Source organism: Ceratotherium simum, chromosome 9 (assembly GCF_057802395.1).
Source record: "Ceratotherium simum simum isolate JZ-2026a chromosome 9, ASM5780239v1, whole genome shotgun sequence".
Lineage (NCBI taxonomy): Eukaryota > Metazoa > Chordata > Mammalia > Perissodactyla > Rhinocerotidae > Ceratotherium > Ceratotherium simum.
The window spans coordinates 68,189,966-68,204,724 of NC_141908.1; the positions used below are offsets into that span (position 1 = coordinate 68,189,966).

Genomic DNA, 14,759 nt, shown 5'->3' on the forward strand with positions numbered 1-14,759 from the left:
CACTCCTCCAGCCATGCTGAGGCCGCGTCCCACATACAGCAACTAGAAGGATGTGCAGCTATGACAGACAACTATGTACTGGGGCTTCGGGGGAAAAATAAATAAATAAAATCTTTAAAAAAAAAAAAAAAAAAAAAAAAAGAAAGGAAATGAGGTAGAATAAAAGGGAAGGAATGAAAAGGTATGCAACAAGGATTTTTCTTTGAATTTGCTAATCTTCTATGTACGTCCTGTTTTAGTTGCTGAGTGTCATAACCATTTTATGTTTTTCCCTGGGGAATCTAGAGGGCTTATTTGAGTTTATCAATAATTGTTGATGTTACAATTTGAAAGCCTGCTATAATCTTATTTTTTTGTCATTAAGACTTAAATACTTCTCAAGGATTTCCTAGTTAATATTTAGTTACTGAAAACTATAGTTTTTTTAGCTTTTAAATTTTAATAGTAAAATAGATTATTGTGAAACATTGCCACAAAGCCATATTAAATTTGGGGAGAGAAAGGGGAGTAATATCAAGGAAGATCTCTGGAGTACTGACTATTTCAGAGTTTGAGGAGAATCTTTGCGTTTGTACGTTCACCATACTGTTGAAGCAAACTCATTCTCAGATCAGAGCCTGAGCTTTTAAATGCTGAGATAGGTAGTGCTTTCTTTTTATCAATTTTGACCATTTATTTTGTGGGCATATTTTTTAGAGATGACTTAAATCTCTCTAGATAAAAATCAATCTCTTGTCCAAAAGCAAGTAAATATTTACCTTTTTGGCATGCTGTGATAATAACATGGTTATTTTAATTTTTTTGCACTATGTACCATAAGCTAAAGAAGTGTCTATTTTATGTTATTTGCATAGCTTTTAGGCAAAGCAAATACCATTTACTGGTGTGATAAATAGATAGAAAGCTTATTCTGCAGTTTTTTAAAGTGATAAACTACCACTATCTGAAGTTTATTTGACAAATCATTTTCTGTAAATAATTGGTATGTTATTTTCCACTGATTTTTTGACAGCTGGCTCAATTTTTCTTTAAATATTAAGTCGTCATTGTTGTTGAACACTGTTCAATGGTTTTAGATCAGGGTAAGACTTAGAAAAATTGTACCTTATAAAAGTAATAACTAGCTAGTAAGTTTGAGAGCCAGTATACTATAGTGGTAAATAGTTTGGACTATGGATCCAGAGAAACGGGTTCTAAATACATCTCTGCTGCTGTGCAGTCTTGGGACGTTTCTTAACCCTTTTGAGCCTCTGTTTCCTTATCTGTGAAATGGGGATAGGGTCGTTCATTTTTTTCAACAAATGATAAATTTATTGAGCTTCTACTCTGTACCAGGAACCATACTATATTTTGGATAATAATAGTACCTTCTGTCATAAGATCATTGGAGGGATTAAATTCGAATGCATGTAAAACACTTAGCAGAGTATTTAGAACATAAATGATGAATAAATTTTAGCTCTTATTATTAAAATATCCCAAATACATTTTTAAAAATTGTGTAAGAGCCAAAATTGTTTCAGGGAATAATTATATCTCCAGGATACGTCATTAAATTATGATAATCCTATGTGTTAGTTTTTTAAAAACACTGTCATGAAATTCATATATTTTAAGGTTGACTCTAAAAACTAAAAGTTGGTGAGGTGTAACAGCTTTGAGAAAAAGTATAAATGATATTAATGCCAACATTAGTGTTTCTTTTAGGAGAAATTTTATATGTGCGTGTATAAATGTACATGCTGTGAACTCTATATTCTGTCTTTTAGGGTAGAACTATATGGACCACTAGGGACGTAATTATATTAGGACATAATTACATACATGTGGTATTTTTTTTAGACTTTTTTTTTTTTATTTTGAGGAAGATTGGCCCTGAGCTAACATCTGTTGCCAGTCTTCCTCTTATTTCCCCCAAAGCCTCAGTACATAGTTGTATATCCTAGTTGTAGGTCCTTCTAGTTCTTCTATGTGGGACCCTGCCTCAGCATGGCTTGATAAGTGGTGAGTAGGTCCATGCCCAGGATCTGAACTGGCGAACCCTGGGGCCACCAAAGCAGTGCACGTGAACTTAACTGCTATGCCACCGGGCCAGCCCCTAAATACATGTGGTCTTATTAAAGTATGGAACTATTATGTAATCTTTGGGTAATCCAGGAAATATTTAGACACCTAGAAAAGCTCTCTTTAACAGTATAAAAACACTATTTTAAACAGACTTATGCTGTGTGACAGTTTATTTTACAAAAGTAATGTATACAATTTTCCTATAAAAGTTGCCATTAACATATAGCTAGTCCAGAATTGACTATATTAAGTTCTGAATTTAAGAAAATGAGTATTCCCTCCTTCCTTTCTCTTATTTTCTCTCTTGCTTTATTGAAACACAGGTAAAGTTCTTTCCAGAATATTTTATACATACACACGTATAATTATATACATATACACATGTATATATTTCCCTCTCCCATTTTAATAAATAGTGATGGATGAGGAGGAGACTGGTCTGCCTTAGTTCTGTTATCTTTATTACTGTAATACTTATGACAGTCATTGATGTTCAGAATAATGAAATGTGTTAATTTTAGTTTCAGAGTCAAAAAAAGACATTTAATAGGTTCATTATAGTTTGTTTACTTGAAAGCTTTTCACTGGCTAGGAAAAAATTTCTTTCTTGTTTGAAAGTTTGGTTAATTATAGCATCTTATTTTACTTGTTGATTAGCTAATTAAGATTTTGATGTATTTTTTATGGTGAAATTTTTATTCTAACAGTTTTTGTGATTTATGGCATTTGATCTGTATACGTAAGCCTAGATCACTTTAGAAATAACCACAGCTACCATCAATTGAGTACTTACTCTGCCAGGCAGTGTTAAGGTATTGAATGCATTGAGTCAGTTGATCCTCACAACAACCCTGTGAGGTAGGTGCTATTATCTCCCTTTCTCAGATGAGGAAACGGAATCACAGAAAGGTTAATTAATTTACCTAAGATGATTCAGTAAGTATTATAGCCAGGATTCAAGAACTTGTGTGCTAGTCTTTACTGTCCAGTATTTAATTGCTGTCTCACCCAGATTTTACAATCAGGTTAACTATTTGAATAATATATAAATAAAGTCATATTAGAAAACCACAACAACAGAACAAAGTGTTGACTCTTACATGAACATTTGTTGAGCTCTATAAATAGTATTGGGTGATTGTATTAGACCGTACAGGAAGTTATCACCATAACAGATGGCTAGGCATTAGCACCACTAGAAATGGTAATCAAGATTTCAAAACCTGGGGTTAAAAAATATCTCTATTCATTAATGAATAATTTTTTACCTTTTTTTTCAGTGTGGTTTCAGTAATACTGATTTGGTTTTAGTAAATCAGCATTTATTATGGCAGTAGTCTTGATGAGTAGATCAACTCAGCTGTAGTCTGGTTCAATGATTATTTAATAATAGATGTTGCTAAAGTCTTGTTCACACAAGGATTAATTTTGTCTTCTTTTTCCTCCTGTAGTAAAATAAAACAGGGTCTGTTACCTAGCTTGGAAGATTTGCTGTTCTATACAATTGCGGAAGGACAAGAGAAAATACCTGTTCATAAATTTATTACAGTAAGTTTTTATATTTTTCTATCTTAACTTTTTAAAAATCAGTAATACTGAATCAATAATATAGTGATACTGAAATGTAGTTTTAAAGGTCATCTGACATGTCGATTCTGACTGACACTGTTTCTCTTATTATGTTTTCAAATTTTCATCATGCTCATTTCAAGGTAATCAGTGAAAGAAAATGAAAGAAACAATGAGAAACTTGTCCAGAAAGTGGGTAACACTTTAGTAACACTAAAATGTTAACTAAAATGTTTTAGTAACACTAAAATGCCATATACATATTCAGGTCTTGGGTGGAAGTTTTTATATACAGAAATAAAAACTTGTAGTTGGAATAAGCATATACATCATTTGCACTATGTATTTACAAACTCTTATTTTTTTAAAAACAGGCACTCAAATCTACAGGATTGCGAACGTCTGATCCCAGGTTGAAAGAGTGTATGGATATGTTAAGATTAACTCTTCAAACAACATCAGATGGTGTCATGCTAGACAAAGATCTTTTTAAAAAGTAAAAATTTCTGCCAAACCTTTAATGGTGATTTGCTATGCTATATGGTGATTTTTCTCTTAAAACAAAATAGCATCTTTGAAGGCCAGTGCTTCCTGTGTAACTGAAAAAAAAGAGGGGGGATTTATAAACATCAATTGTTTGAAGAACTGGTGCATGTTAAGGTTCTATAATACACGGGCTGAGAGTATACTTTCTTTGAAACTGCTCTAAGGAAATGTAGCCATGGATGTTTCTAATTTACGGTACCTGGCGGTTGGGTTGAGTTTGAATAGAGCACACACTTTGTCCTGTCATGGCTTAAATTGATCTCTAGTTCATCTGCATGTCTTGCAGGCTTTCTCAGCATGGTCTCTGTTCTTTTCTACGAGGTGATTTAGATGACATCATAAAATGAGAAGTCTTCAGACAATCTGTATTCCTTAGGTTTATATGTCTACATTGTCTGCTTCTCTCCTCTCTTCAGACAGGCTTTTGACTATTTTCATTTCCCTCAAAATACTTAAAAACTAAAGACAGCTTGGAGATTAATGCCTTGATTTGGTTGAGTGAGAATATTTATTTAGACTTTCCTATATTTGCCTATCTTTTTATTACTTATCTTCGTTAATGTGTTCCTGCTAGTCTGATTACTTAATAATTTAGTGGATAGCATGTTTGTAATGGATCCCAAAGAGGTAAATGGCATTTTAAACTACTAATAGTTAAGTGAAAACTAGTATAGAACTATAAACACTACTGTAAGACATTGGCTTTTCCCAGACCATAGACTTAAGTTGAGATAGATCCAAAGAGTTCCAGCATTTACCTTGAAAATTTATCTATATGTGTGTATATGTATTTTTCTTTTTCTTTTATTGTCTTTTGGGGGCTGGATGATTTGTTCTAGTTATCTCCTGGGAATATCCTGGAGTTTTAAGTCATCTGAAGCTATAAGTATTTATCTGAGGTCTTCCAAAGTTTCCTGGCATGCTGTGATGCACTGCTGACAGTTTTGGATTCTTGTCTTTTCACCACAAGGTTCTTAATTCTGTTAACTCAGCTGACTTTGTAAAGTGTAGATTTTAGGTCCATGTTGGAATTGGTGTTAGAAATTTTGAGTCTTCAGAACCAGTTTCTTTGTGGAGGGAAGGAAATCATTTCTAGGTAGCATTGCCTTTGCAGTAGGATTATTTTATTTTTAGTGTTCATGAACTATCTGTGCAAAGTATTCTTGATTATGGTGCCTTTTGGGGAGTTACTTTGGCATATCTGAGAATGAAGTCAAAGAGATGGTAGGTAGATCTGTTGATAATAGGTATGAGGAATTGCTTTGGAATTTTAAGTGAAAGCAGTATTTTACATCTTTTTAGTACTGTTTAAAATTTTTTTTGGTTTTATAAACACGTTGCTATGTTTAAATATGAACTTAAAAGTAATTTAAATATATGATTATGAAGCCAGGAAACATAATCATAAAATTTTCTACCCATAATTATATTAAAAAAAATAACAGTTACCATTATTTTAAACGCTAATCCAATTTTTAAAAAAATTGATGATTGTAATACAGGCAGTGCCCAACTTGACAAATGCTTAGTGGTATAGATGAGCAGGCAGTGGAAAAGTCTAAGTCTATAGGCATAGTGATTTCTCTTTTCATCCCTAGAATGAAGTGATTCAAAACCTTTTAACCTTTTTAGGTCACCTAAAAAGGTGATAAAAATTTCTCTGATTGCTCCAGAGAAATTCTTTCTCTGTTTTCAAAATAAGAGATTTTCTAGTTAGTGTTGACAGAAATACATCATCTTGCCTCCAGGCAGGTGGGAGGGAGATGTTACAATGGAATTCATTTTCCCAGAGAAATAATATATAAAGGTGGATAGGTTTAGTTGAAGTCAGTGTGTTGATATTTTACCTAAAATACATTGTTGGTTAATATATTTATCCTTTCAGGATAATCTGAGAAACAGCTATTATGTATGACAGTTTTTTTTAAATGGGAAAATGAGTTCTAAGCATACATTTTGGAGCATATTTCTATTTGTAAGTTGGAGACTGCCTGTACCCATCTAGATATCAATTGTTTTTAATGCCAATAATCCTTAAAACTAATAGAAGTAGAAAATTTGTGTTGAAAACCAATGCCTTATTTATTATTCATGCATTTTTAACCATATAAATATTAGAACTATTTTTATGTGTGATCATTATTTTTTGGTTTTTCCTGTTTTGGGGAAAAATAAGTGGTAGTCGTTGCATTTGTATATTGTTTGATTTTCTTAAAAAATTCATATCCATTATGTTATTTTGCTAATGAAAAATCGTATGTGAGATATTTTATAAAACATTGATATGCATTACAGTTGTTAATCATAAACGCTTAAGTAAAGAAGGAAAGAAAAATGATTATCATTCCCAGTTTACAGATGAGAAAACTGAACAAAGCATGAGAAAGACGTGACTTCCTGAAATGCATAAGCAATTGCTCCTCAGAGTTCATTTTATATGACTTCTAATTTTCTAGTTAGATTCGTGACATCTGTAATATAATAACTCTCGAGAAGAGCCTTATTGTTGGAATGCTCATCAGTGTGCAGTTAGACACTCTTCTGAGTGGCATGATTGCCTTTGTTGGCCAGTAATTCACCAGTGAAGGTTGTTACCACAGCTTTACCGGTCCTTTCTGATAGAGCAAAAAAAACCCTGTTTCACTGAGTGTACAATTTTGTTAATTGTAAAACCTCCTTATAAAAGTTCTGATTTTAAATAGTTAAATAGTAGTAGGTTGAGAATTTAAATTTGTTTGTCAGTCCTCATATTTTCTCACATATAACTTCTTGAAAAATGAGGATGTAGATTTGATTTGATACAGATACAGTGAATGAAGATCAGGAATTGTGAACTTTTTTCTGCTGATAAATGTGTTTTTTGGTATTTCTTGCAACTCTTATATGTGCAAGTTGAATTGTTGTTTGAAACATATTAAATATTAAGTCAATGGCAAAACTTGATATTTTTTAGATTAACATTGAAACCATTAGAAAACAATTTATCGAAGTTTATTGAAGTAAATATTTGTTATCTCTGGGATGTCAATTATTTCTGTGTCTATAAGTTAATGGAAATTAGGACTGTAATTTTTTCATGTTATAAGTGGTGTACATCTTATCACTGAGAACAACCTATTTTATTTTAAATCAGTGCTTTAATTTTATCAGTGAGTATATATCCTGAAATTTTTTAATAATTAAAATGTGATATCTGGCTTTTAATTTTAATTTGATGTTTCATTTAGAACAACTTGAATTAAAATATTGAGATATAAAAATTTCTCATTTACTATGTACTGAAAAAGAAATACTGTCTACTCCCATTTCTCCATTTATACAAGTTATTTACTTGCAAGTTATTCATAGAGTTTTCTTATCTGTAAAGTGGGGAAATCATCCTTCTCAAAGGGTTTTGAGGGTTAAACAGGAGGAATAGTACTTGAAACTTAGTACTTTTTAAAAAATGCCAATTTGGGTTTTTTTCTCTTCCCCAAAGAAGCTGCTAATATAGTATCACATCACTTACCTGTGAGGAATATAATTACATAAATAACCTCCCATAGTTAATGGTTTGACTTTAATACTCCAGTTATACACATTTGGCTTTTTGTCTGTTAAGGGCTTAGTCTTAAATTTGTATTATGACTTGATGCTTATATCTAGCAGGTCTTCGTTTATCAATTAAGTATTCTATTACTGAATTACTGAGACTCTTAAGAAGATGAGCTTAGAGTATATGGTTGGCTGTAACCTATTTATAAAACTCTTCTTTAAGATTACATTAGTATATTGATTTTCTGGGTTAAATCTTTTTTAGAACAAAGCAGAATATTGGTTTAAATCATTAGATTTCATGCTACATGGCTTACCATATCTTTTAAACAGTTTTTAAGAAGGAAACATTTTTATTCTACAATGTATTATGTATCTTACAGTGAGTAGAATAATGTAATTTAACATTTTTGGTGATTCAAATAATATAAAATTAATTATACTGCTTTATATACAGTTTTCTTTAAAATTATTTATTATTTCTACAAGCATTTTAATAAGTACTTCATTTAAGAGACAAATTAATCAGATTAAATAAATTTATTTTATCTCCATTTTGTTAGCTTAGAAATGCAAATTTTTCAAAATGTAATTCAGGAAAAATATGTTAAAATACAAAATGTTTAGGTTTTATGTGAAATACGAGTAGTAGTTATATAGGAACTAGGGGATATATATCTGAGGTTACTTAATGGAAAAATAAACAGGATCTCAAGTATGACATATTGGAATCTGATTTTTGTTAACCAGATGTCATGATGAATGCTTATCAACTGTGGTAGGCTAAGAAACTTGTTTTTAGGTGGTCTTAATACTTAACTTGGTGGAATGCTCTGCTCTTTTAATCTTGGACACAATTTTTAGGCAATCTAATTTATTTCTTTAACTTGTTCAACAGCTTATAAGCAATTGCATGAAAGGCTGCTTGAAGGAAAGAAAATAATATGGAAAGAGTATAATTCATAGAATTTAGTTTGTTTTATAAGAGGATGAATTTCTCATTGTTTAAATATTCTTCTAATTAATATTGTTATTACCAAATACTAATATTTGAAAGATACCCAGTCTATTAATTTTTTTCTCACATTTCACAGATGTGTTCAAAGCAACATTGTTTTGTTGACGCAAGCGTTTAGAAGAAAGTTTGTCATTCCTGACTTTATGTCTTTTACGTCACACATCGATGAGTTATATGAAAGTGCTAAAAAGCAGTCTGGAGGAAAGGTAATGTTTTTGATGTGAATATTTTTCAAAACCAATTAATAAATTCAGCTCAACTTGTGGTATAGAGAGTAAAATTGTATAGTTTTCTTAAGACATTTAAGTGAAGTGACTAGATTAAGTGCTTTTAAAATATTTTAAATATTGTTATTTTAGCTAAAAATAAATCTACGTTTAAGAATTCTTTTTGATTTTCAGATGATTGAGATGGCTTTTAAATCTTTAATAAAAAAAGTAACTTTATTGGGAATTTCTGCAGATATGATATACTTGAACATTAAATAAAATGTTTCCAGTTTTAAAAATCCTCTAAATAATATTAAGAGCTATTTTGTTTCTTCTTCAGATTGAAAGTTTTTAGATAATAAAACCCTACCAGCATGACCCTGACTAAAGAAGTTCTCTATTTCTTTGCCCTGAAAAAACAAGTCAAGTCCTAGCTCCTCTTTTAGACTCTGCTTTTCTAAGGAGAAAGAATGCATTAGACAAAAGACGGATAATGGAGACTGAGAGAAGTCACTTAGATCTCTCAGCTGTAATCCTCATGTCTGTTGTGCTCTTAGTTTTTATGCGTATTGTTATGAAAGACAGACTGCAAAGCCACCCCAAGCACTACACAATAACTATTCATTGGTGGAAGCTAAATTGAGATAAATTTTTTGGTAGAAGAAAATATTATTTGCCTATATTATATCTGTTCATTTGTTTCCAATATTTTGGATAGGTTGCAGATTATATTCCTCAACTAGCCAAGTTCAGTCCTGATTTGTGGGGTGTATCCGTTTGTACGGTAGATGGACAGAGGTAAGTTTATTTCAAATTCATGAAAACAGACTCTCAGCCTTAAATTTTGCATAAAGTGAGCAGGAGGTAGAGAGGAGCATCTTCTATAATGGAAATTAACTCTAATATGACATAAATTCAAGGTAAATAAGTTTATATTTTAATTTAGTTTTTAAAAAACTCAACTGAAACAATTTATACTAAACAATTTATACTAAATTTTATGGTGCATTTCATCTAATTCATCTAATTCACAGTTGTAGTCTTGTTATTTGAGTATTTATTATTCAAGTACCTGCAATTACAAATTTGCTTAGGAAAAGCAGACTTAAGCAAAACATGGAATTATTCACTAATGAACTGACCACCAGTAAAATTAGTTCCCATTTCTCAACTTAACTTTGGTTACCAAGCCTGTGGTTATTTTGTTCCTCATGCTCTTGATATGATTAGCATGATAGTTATGACAATACAGCGTAATATAGTCATGTGCTGCATAACGATGTTTTGGTCAACAGCGGACTGCGTATGTGATGGTGGTCCCATAAGATTAGTACCATATAGCCTAGGTGTGTAGTAGGCTACACCATCTAGATTTGTGTAAATACACTCTATGATGTTTGCACAATGATGAAATTGCCTGACAATTCATTTCTTAGAACATATCCCCATCGTTAAGCAATGCATGGCTGTACAGTAGTCCCCTCATACCAGTGGTTTCAGTTACCTGTGGTCAACCATGGTCAGAAAATATTATATGGAAAATTCCAGAAATAAACAATTCATAAGTTTTAAATTGCACGTTGTTCCGAGTAGCATGATGAAATCTCTCACCATCCCACTCCATCCAGCCTGGATGTGAATCATCCCTTGTATATGCTACCTGCCCTTTAGTCACTTAGTAACCATCTCAGTTAGATTGACTGTCGTGGTATCTCAGTGTTTGTGTTCAAGTAATCCTTATTTTACTTAATAATGTCCCCAAAGCGCGAGAGTAGTGATGCTGGCAATTTGGATATGCTAAAGAGAAGCTGTAAAGTGCTTCCTTTAAGTGAAAAGGTGAAAGTTCTCGACTTAATAAGGAAAGAAAAAAATTATATGCTGAGGTTGCTAGGCTCTATGGTAAGAACAAACCTTCTATCCATAAAATTGCGAAGAAGGAGAAAGAAATTCCTGCTGGTTTTGCTGTTGCACTTCAGACTGCAAAAGTCATGGCCACAGTGCATGATAAGTGCTTAATTAAGATGGAAAAGGCATTAAATTTGTACAATAAGGTATTTTGAGAGAGGGAGAGAGAGACCGCATTCACATAACTTTTATTACAGTATATTGTTATAATTATTCTATTTTATTAGTTATTGCTGTTAATCTCTTACTGTGCCTAATTTATAAATTAAACTTTATCATCATGTATGTATAGAAAAAAACATAGCATATATAGGGTTTGGTACTATCTGCAGTTTAAGGCGTCCACTGGAGATCTTGAAAAGTATCCCCCCTTGGATAAAGGGGGACTCCTTTATTGTCTATTACCCATCAGTCATTTGCAAAATGAAAAGTCATTTGCAAAACATGCTGGATTTCACGAAGTCCATGAAAGTGATCTTTGGGAAGTTCTCACACTGCAGGCACAGACACTGACATACAAGGATCTAGCAGAATAATTAAAAGGGGATAATGGTGTGAGAGCACTTCCAAGAGAATGATTTCGTTTTCAAAATCAGTGAATTAAGAGAAGCCCTTGGAAAAATGGATCAAGTTCTGAAATATTTTTTCAAGAATGACTCTTTTTATTGTGCTGTGAGACATAAAGATTTATCATGTTGTAATTTGGTTTTGTCAGTCTGAAAAATTATGCCAAAAAGGAAAAGTCAGTATTTTTTACTCTTTTGAAGACTCAGCTCAGAGGTATAATCTTTCTCTTTTTTTGTTTTTTACTAAGGTAATTATTTCTTTTTTAATGAAAATATAACTTACATAAAATAAGGTGTAACAACTTCTAAGTGTATACAGTTTGGTGAATTTTTATCAGAGATGTAATTTTATCCTAAATTTTGTTGAAACTACACGTCATTTAGCCTTATAATTTTAGGTTTTATTTTTCAAGATAATGTCCCAATTAGAGCTTTTCCTCCCTTTATTAAATTCTGATCTCTTAAGTGCCTTCAGTTTAAGGGATCTTTTTATTTTTTACTAATTAGCCTCCTCAAGTATTTACAGTAAAAAACATGATTTATCCCATTCATTCTTTTTGTGTGTGTGTGTGTGTGAGGAAGATCAGCCCTGAACTAACATCCATGCCAATCCTCCTCTTTTTGCTGAGGAAAACTGGCCTTGGGCTAACATCTGTGCCTTATCTTTCTCCACTTTATGTGGGATGCCGCCACAGCATGGCCTGACAAGCAGTGCATTAGTGCGTGCCCGGAATCCGTACCTCCCCCCCCACCAGCAGCAGAGCTGCATGCTTAACCGCTATGCCCCGGGGCCAGCTCCTATCCCATTCATTCTTAAGATAAGGAATCTGAGGCCCAGAGTTCATATAATACTGGCAGAGGTGAAAGTAGCCCTAGGTCTCTTAACTTCTAGTCCATTGTTCTCTCCATTATGACAGGCTTTTATCCTCATCTGGACATGTAAAGTGTACTAAACACTCATTGTGTGTTGAATTAAATGTTGGGTGCTATGAAAGGACACAGATACCTGAGGAGCCATGGCTTTATCCTTATGGAGCAAATTCCAGTCAGGAGTGATATTCCTGTTTTTGTATTTGGAGGAAATGGTTTATCATGTATTGGAAATTTTTTTTTATATTTGGAGGAAATTATCATGTAATGCTTGCACACAGTTTTTCTCTTAAATATTCTCTGTGTGTAGAGATGATTCTTTTTACTTTTCTTATGTAGAGAATTTTAAAAGTTGACTTTGGACTAGAACGTATGTGTTTTTAAATCCAAAAGGAGTAAGGCAGGCTTTTGTAAGGTTTTAGAGTGATTTTCAAGCTGAAGTTATAGTTTGAATTAGAAATTATTCATAAATTTGATAGGAAAAATATTATATACTTTTGTGCTAGATGTGTGTATTTATATTCCATAATATACTTAGAAGTCAGGTGGCCCTCTGACATCTCTTTGCCCTCTGACATCTCTGTTAACCCCTGTTTGCCCAGGGTGGTAGTTAGTATGCCCAGTTTCACCATGGATGAGTTCACTCTGAATAAGTGAGTGTCTGTAATGTGTTGGGGCGTTGTTCGTGGCACCTTGGATACTTAAGCAAATAAAACAAAGATCTGCCCTTGTAAAGCTTATGTTATAATGAGGTCAGTCAGAAATTTTTCATTTTCAAACCTATTGTCTACTTCATGTGCATCCCAGTTTGGTAACATAGAAAGCTTTCTTTTTGTTCTGTTGTTTGTCTTCATGGTTATAATGACCACCATTAGTGCCAGCTCTGTCAGGTTTGTAAAACTGGATGCTATTACTTTTAATGGGATTGGAATTGTGAGTAGATACAGTAACAAGATGCATTTATAGACAGGGTCTCAGAGAATGGTATTGAATCTAAATTGAGCTCAATTTAAAAACTAACCACAGTTTAGACATGGTTAAAGCTATGAGTAGAAACATGGTGACTAATTTCTAAAAGGGCTAGTTCATTTTATATGATTGAATGCAGATAGGAGTAAAGAGGGTCATACCCTCTTGCACTCAGAGGAGAATTGTCGCTTATTTATTATCTAATTTTGAACCATTCTGTTACCTGAGTACTTGAAGCTTTTGCCTTTTTTTGCAGGATCCTTTTTAAAATAAATGTACTTACATTTATTCTTTAATATCCAAGTAAACTTGTGATTGAATTATGAGAAAAGCTTTATAAATTAGATTAACATGTAAAAATAATAAATCATTCAGGGACGTTTTTTTCAGTTGATCTTAATTATTTTTTAAATCTGATTTTAAATAGGCATTCTATTGGAGATACCAAAGTTCCATTTTGTCTTCAGTCCTGTGTAAAACCTTTGAAATATGCCATTGCTGTTAATGATCTTGGAACAGAATATGTGCATCGATATGTTGGGAAAGAGCCAAGTGGATTAAGATTCAACAAACTGTTTTTAAATGAAGATGGTAAGAATTACATAAAAGTTGGTCAGAAAAAGAAATATTTCATTTTCCTATGTAAATCTATGTAGTTTTTTAATTTTTTTGAAGAAAATTAAAAGCATTCATACTTTTTTTCATTTGTCATGGAATTCTGTGAAACCCATAGGGATAGTTTAATCACCTAACTTTTTTAAATGGTTATTTTAGGCATCTCATACCACTGTAAAGTGGGCTAGGGAGAAGATGGGGGCAAGGAGTAAGATTTTCTCTTTATAACCACCTATAGGGGAATGTCTCGTAGTAAAATCTCACAGTGTCTGGGATTTACTTTAAAGTAATTCAGTGGAGTGTAGCTGGGAGTGCTGAGTGTGATTATTACTGTGTGTTGGCAATTATTGAAGCTAAATGATGGATACATGGGTGTTTCTATTCTATTCTTTCTACTTTTGTATATTGTATATATTTGAAAACTTCCATAGTAAGTTTTTATGGTGGCCCTGGTTGAGGTAATAAGTGTTTTTTACTTTTTCTCTTTCATAACATTTGATATTTGAAAGAAATATCTTGTGTTAAATAGTTGGATAACTAACAAGTCTTATTACTCTATAGGAATCCAAAAGAAACAGGGAGGTCAAAGATAGTACTTTTGATCTGATAGAGATTTTAAATCTAAACACCAACCTCCGGGTTGGTTTCTATTTTTCAATCTTTCAGGCATATGCTAGGTTCTATGTTGTGTGATGAGTACCTAGAATTGAAGAAAGCAAGAGTGAAGAAATTCAGTGGTTGAAATAATGATTGTGAAAAATATACTTTTGTATTTTTTTTCTGCTGGATAAAAAAATGAAATGTGCCTTATACTCATTATCATTTTATTAGTTTTTTTAAATGAAATTATAAGACTGATATTTTCTTATGCTTCTCCTCCTATTTGTCTTG

At 32.3% G+C, this 14,759-nt stretch overlaps 1 protein-coding gene across 4 annotated transcripts in view; it reads left to right on the forward strand.

Moving 5' to 3' along the window:
• GLS (glutaminase) overlaps positions 1–14,759 on the forward strand; it is an 81,077-nt gene that overhangs the window by 11,524 nt on the left and 54,794 nt on the right. For 3 of the 4 annotated variants that reach the window (XM_087435503.1, XM_087435505.1, XM_087435504.1), the window contains exons 2-6: positions 3,519–3,615; positions 4,011–4,132; positions 8,811–8,940; positions 9,662–9,741; positions 13,681–13,844. In XM_087435503.1, coding sequence (XP_087291629.1) covers positions 3,519–3,615; positions 4,011–4,132; positions 8,811–8,940; positions 9,662–9,741; positions 13,681–13,844 — 593 coding nt within the window. Of the gene's footprint in view, positions 1–3,518; positions 3,616–4,010; positions 4,133–8,810; positions 8,941–9,661; positions 9,742–13,680; positions 13,845–14,759 lie in introns of those variants that run through there. The other variant, XM_087435506.1, reaches the window with a different exon arrangement.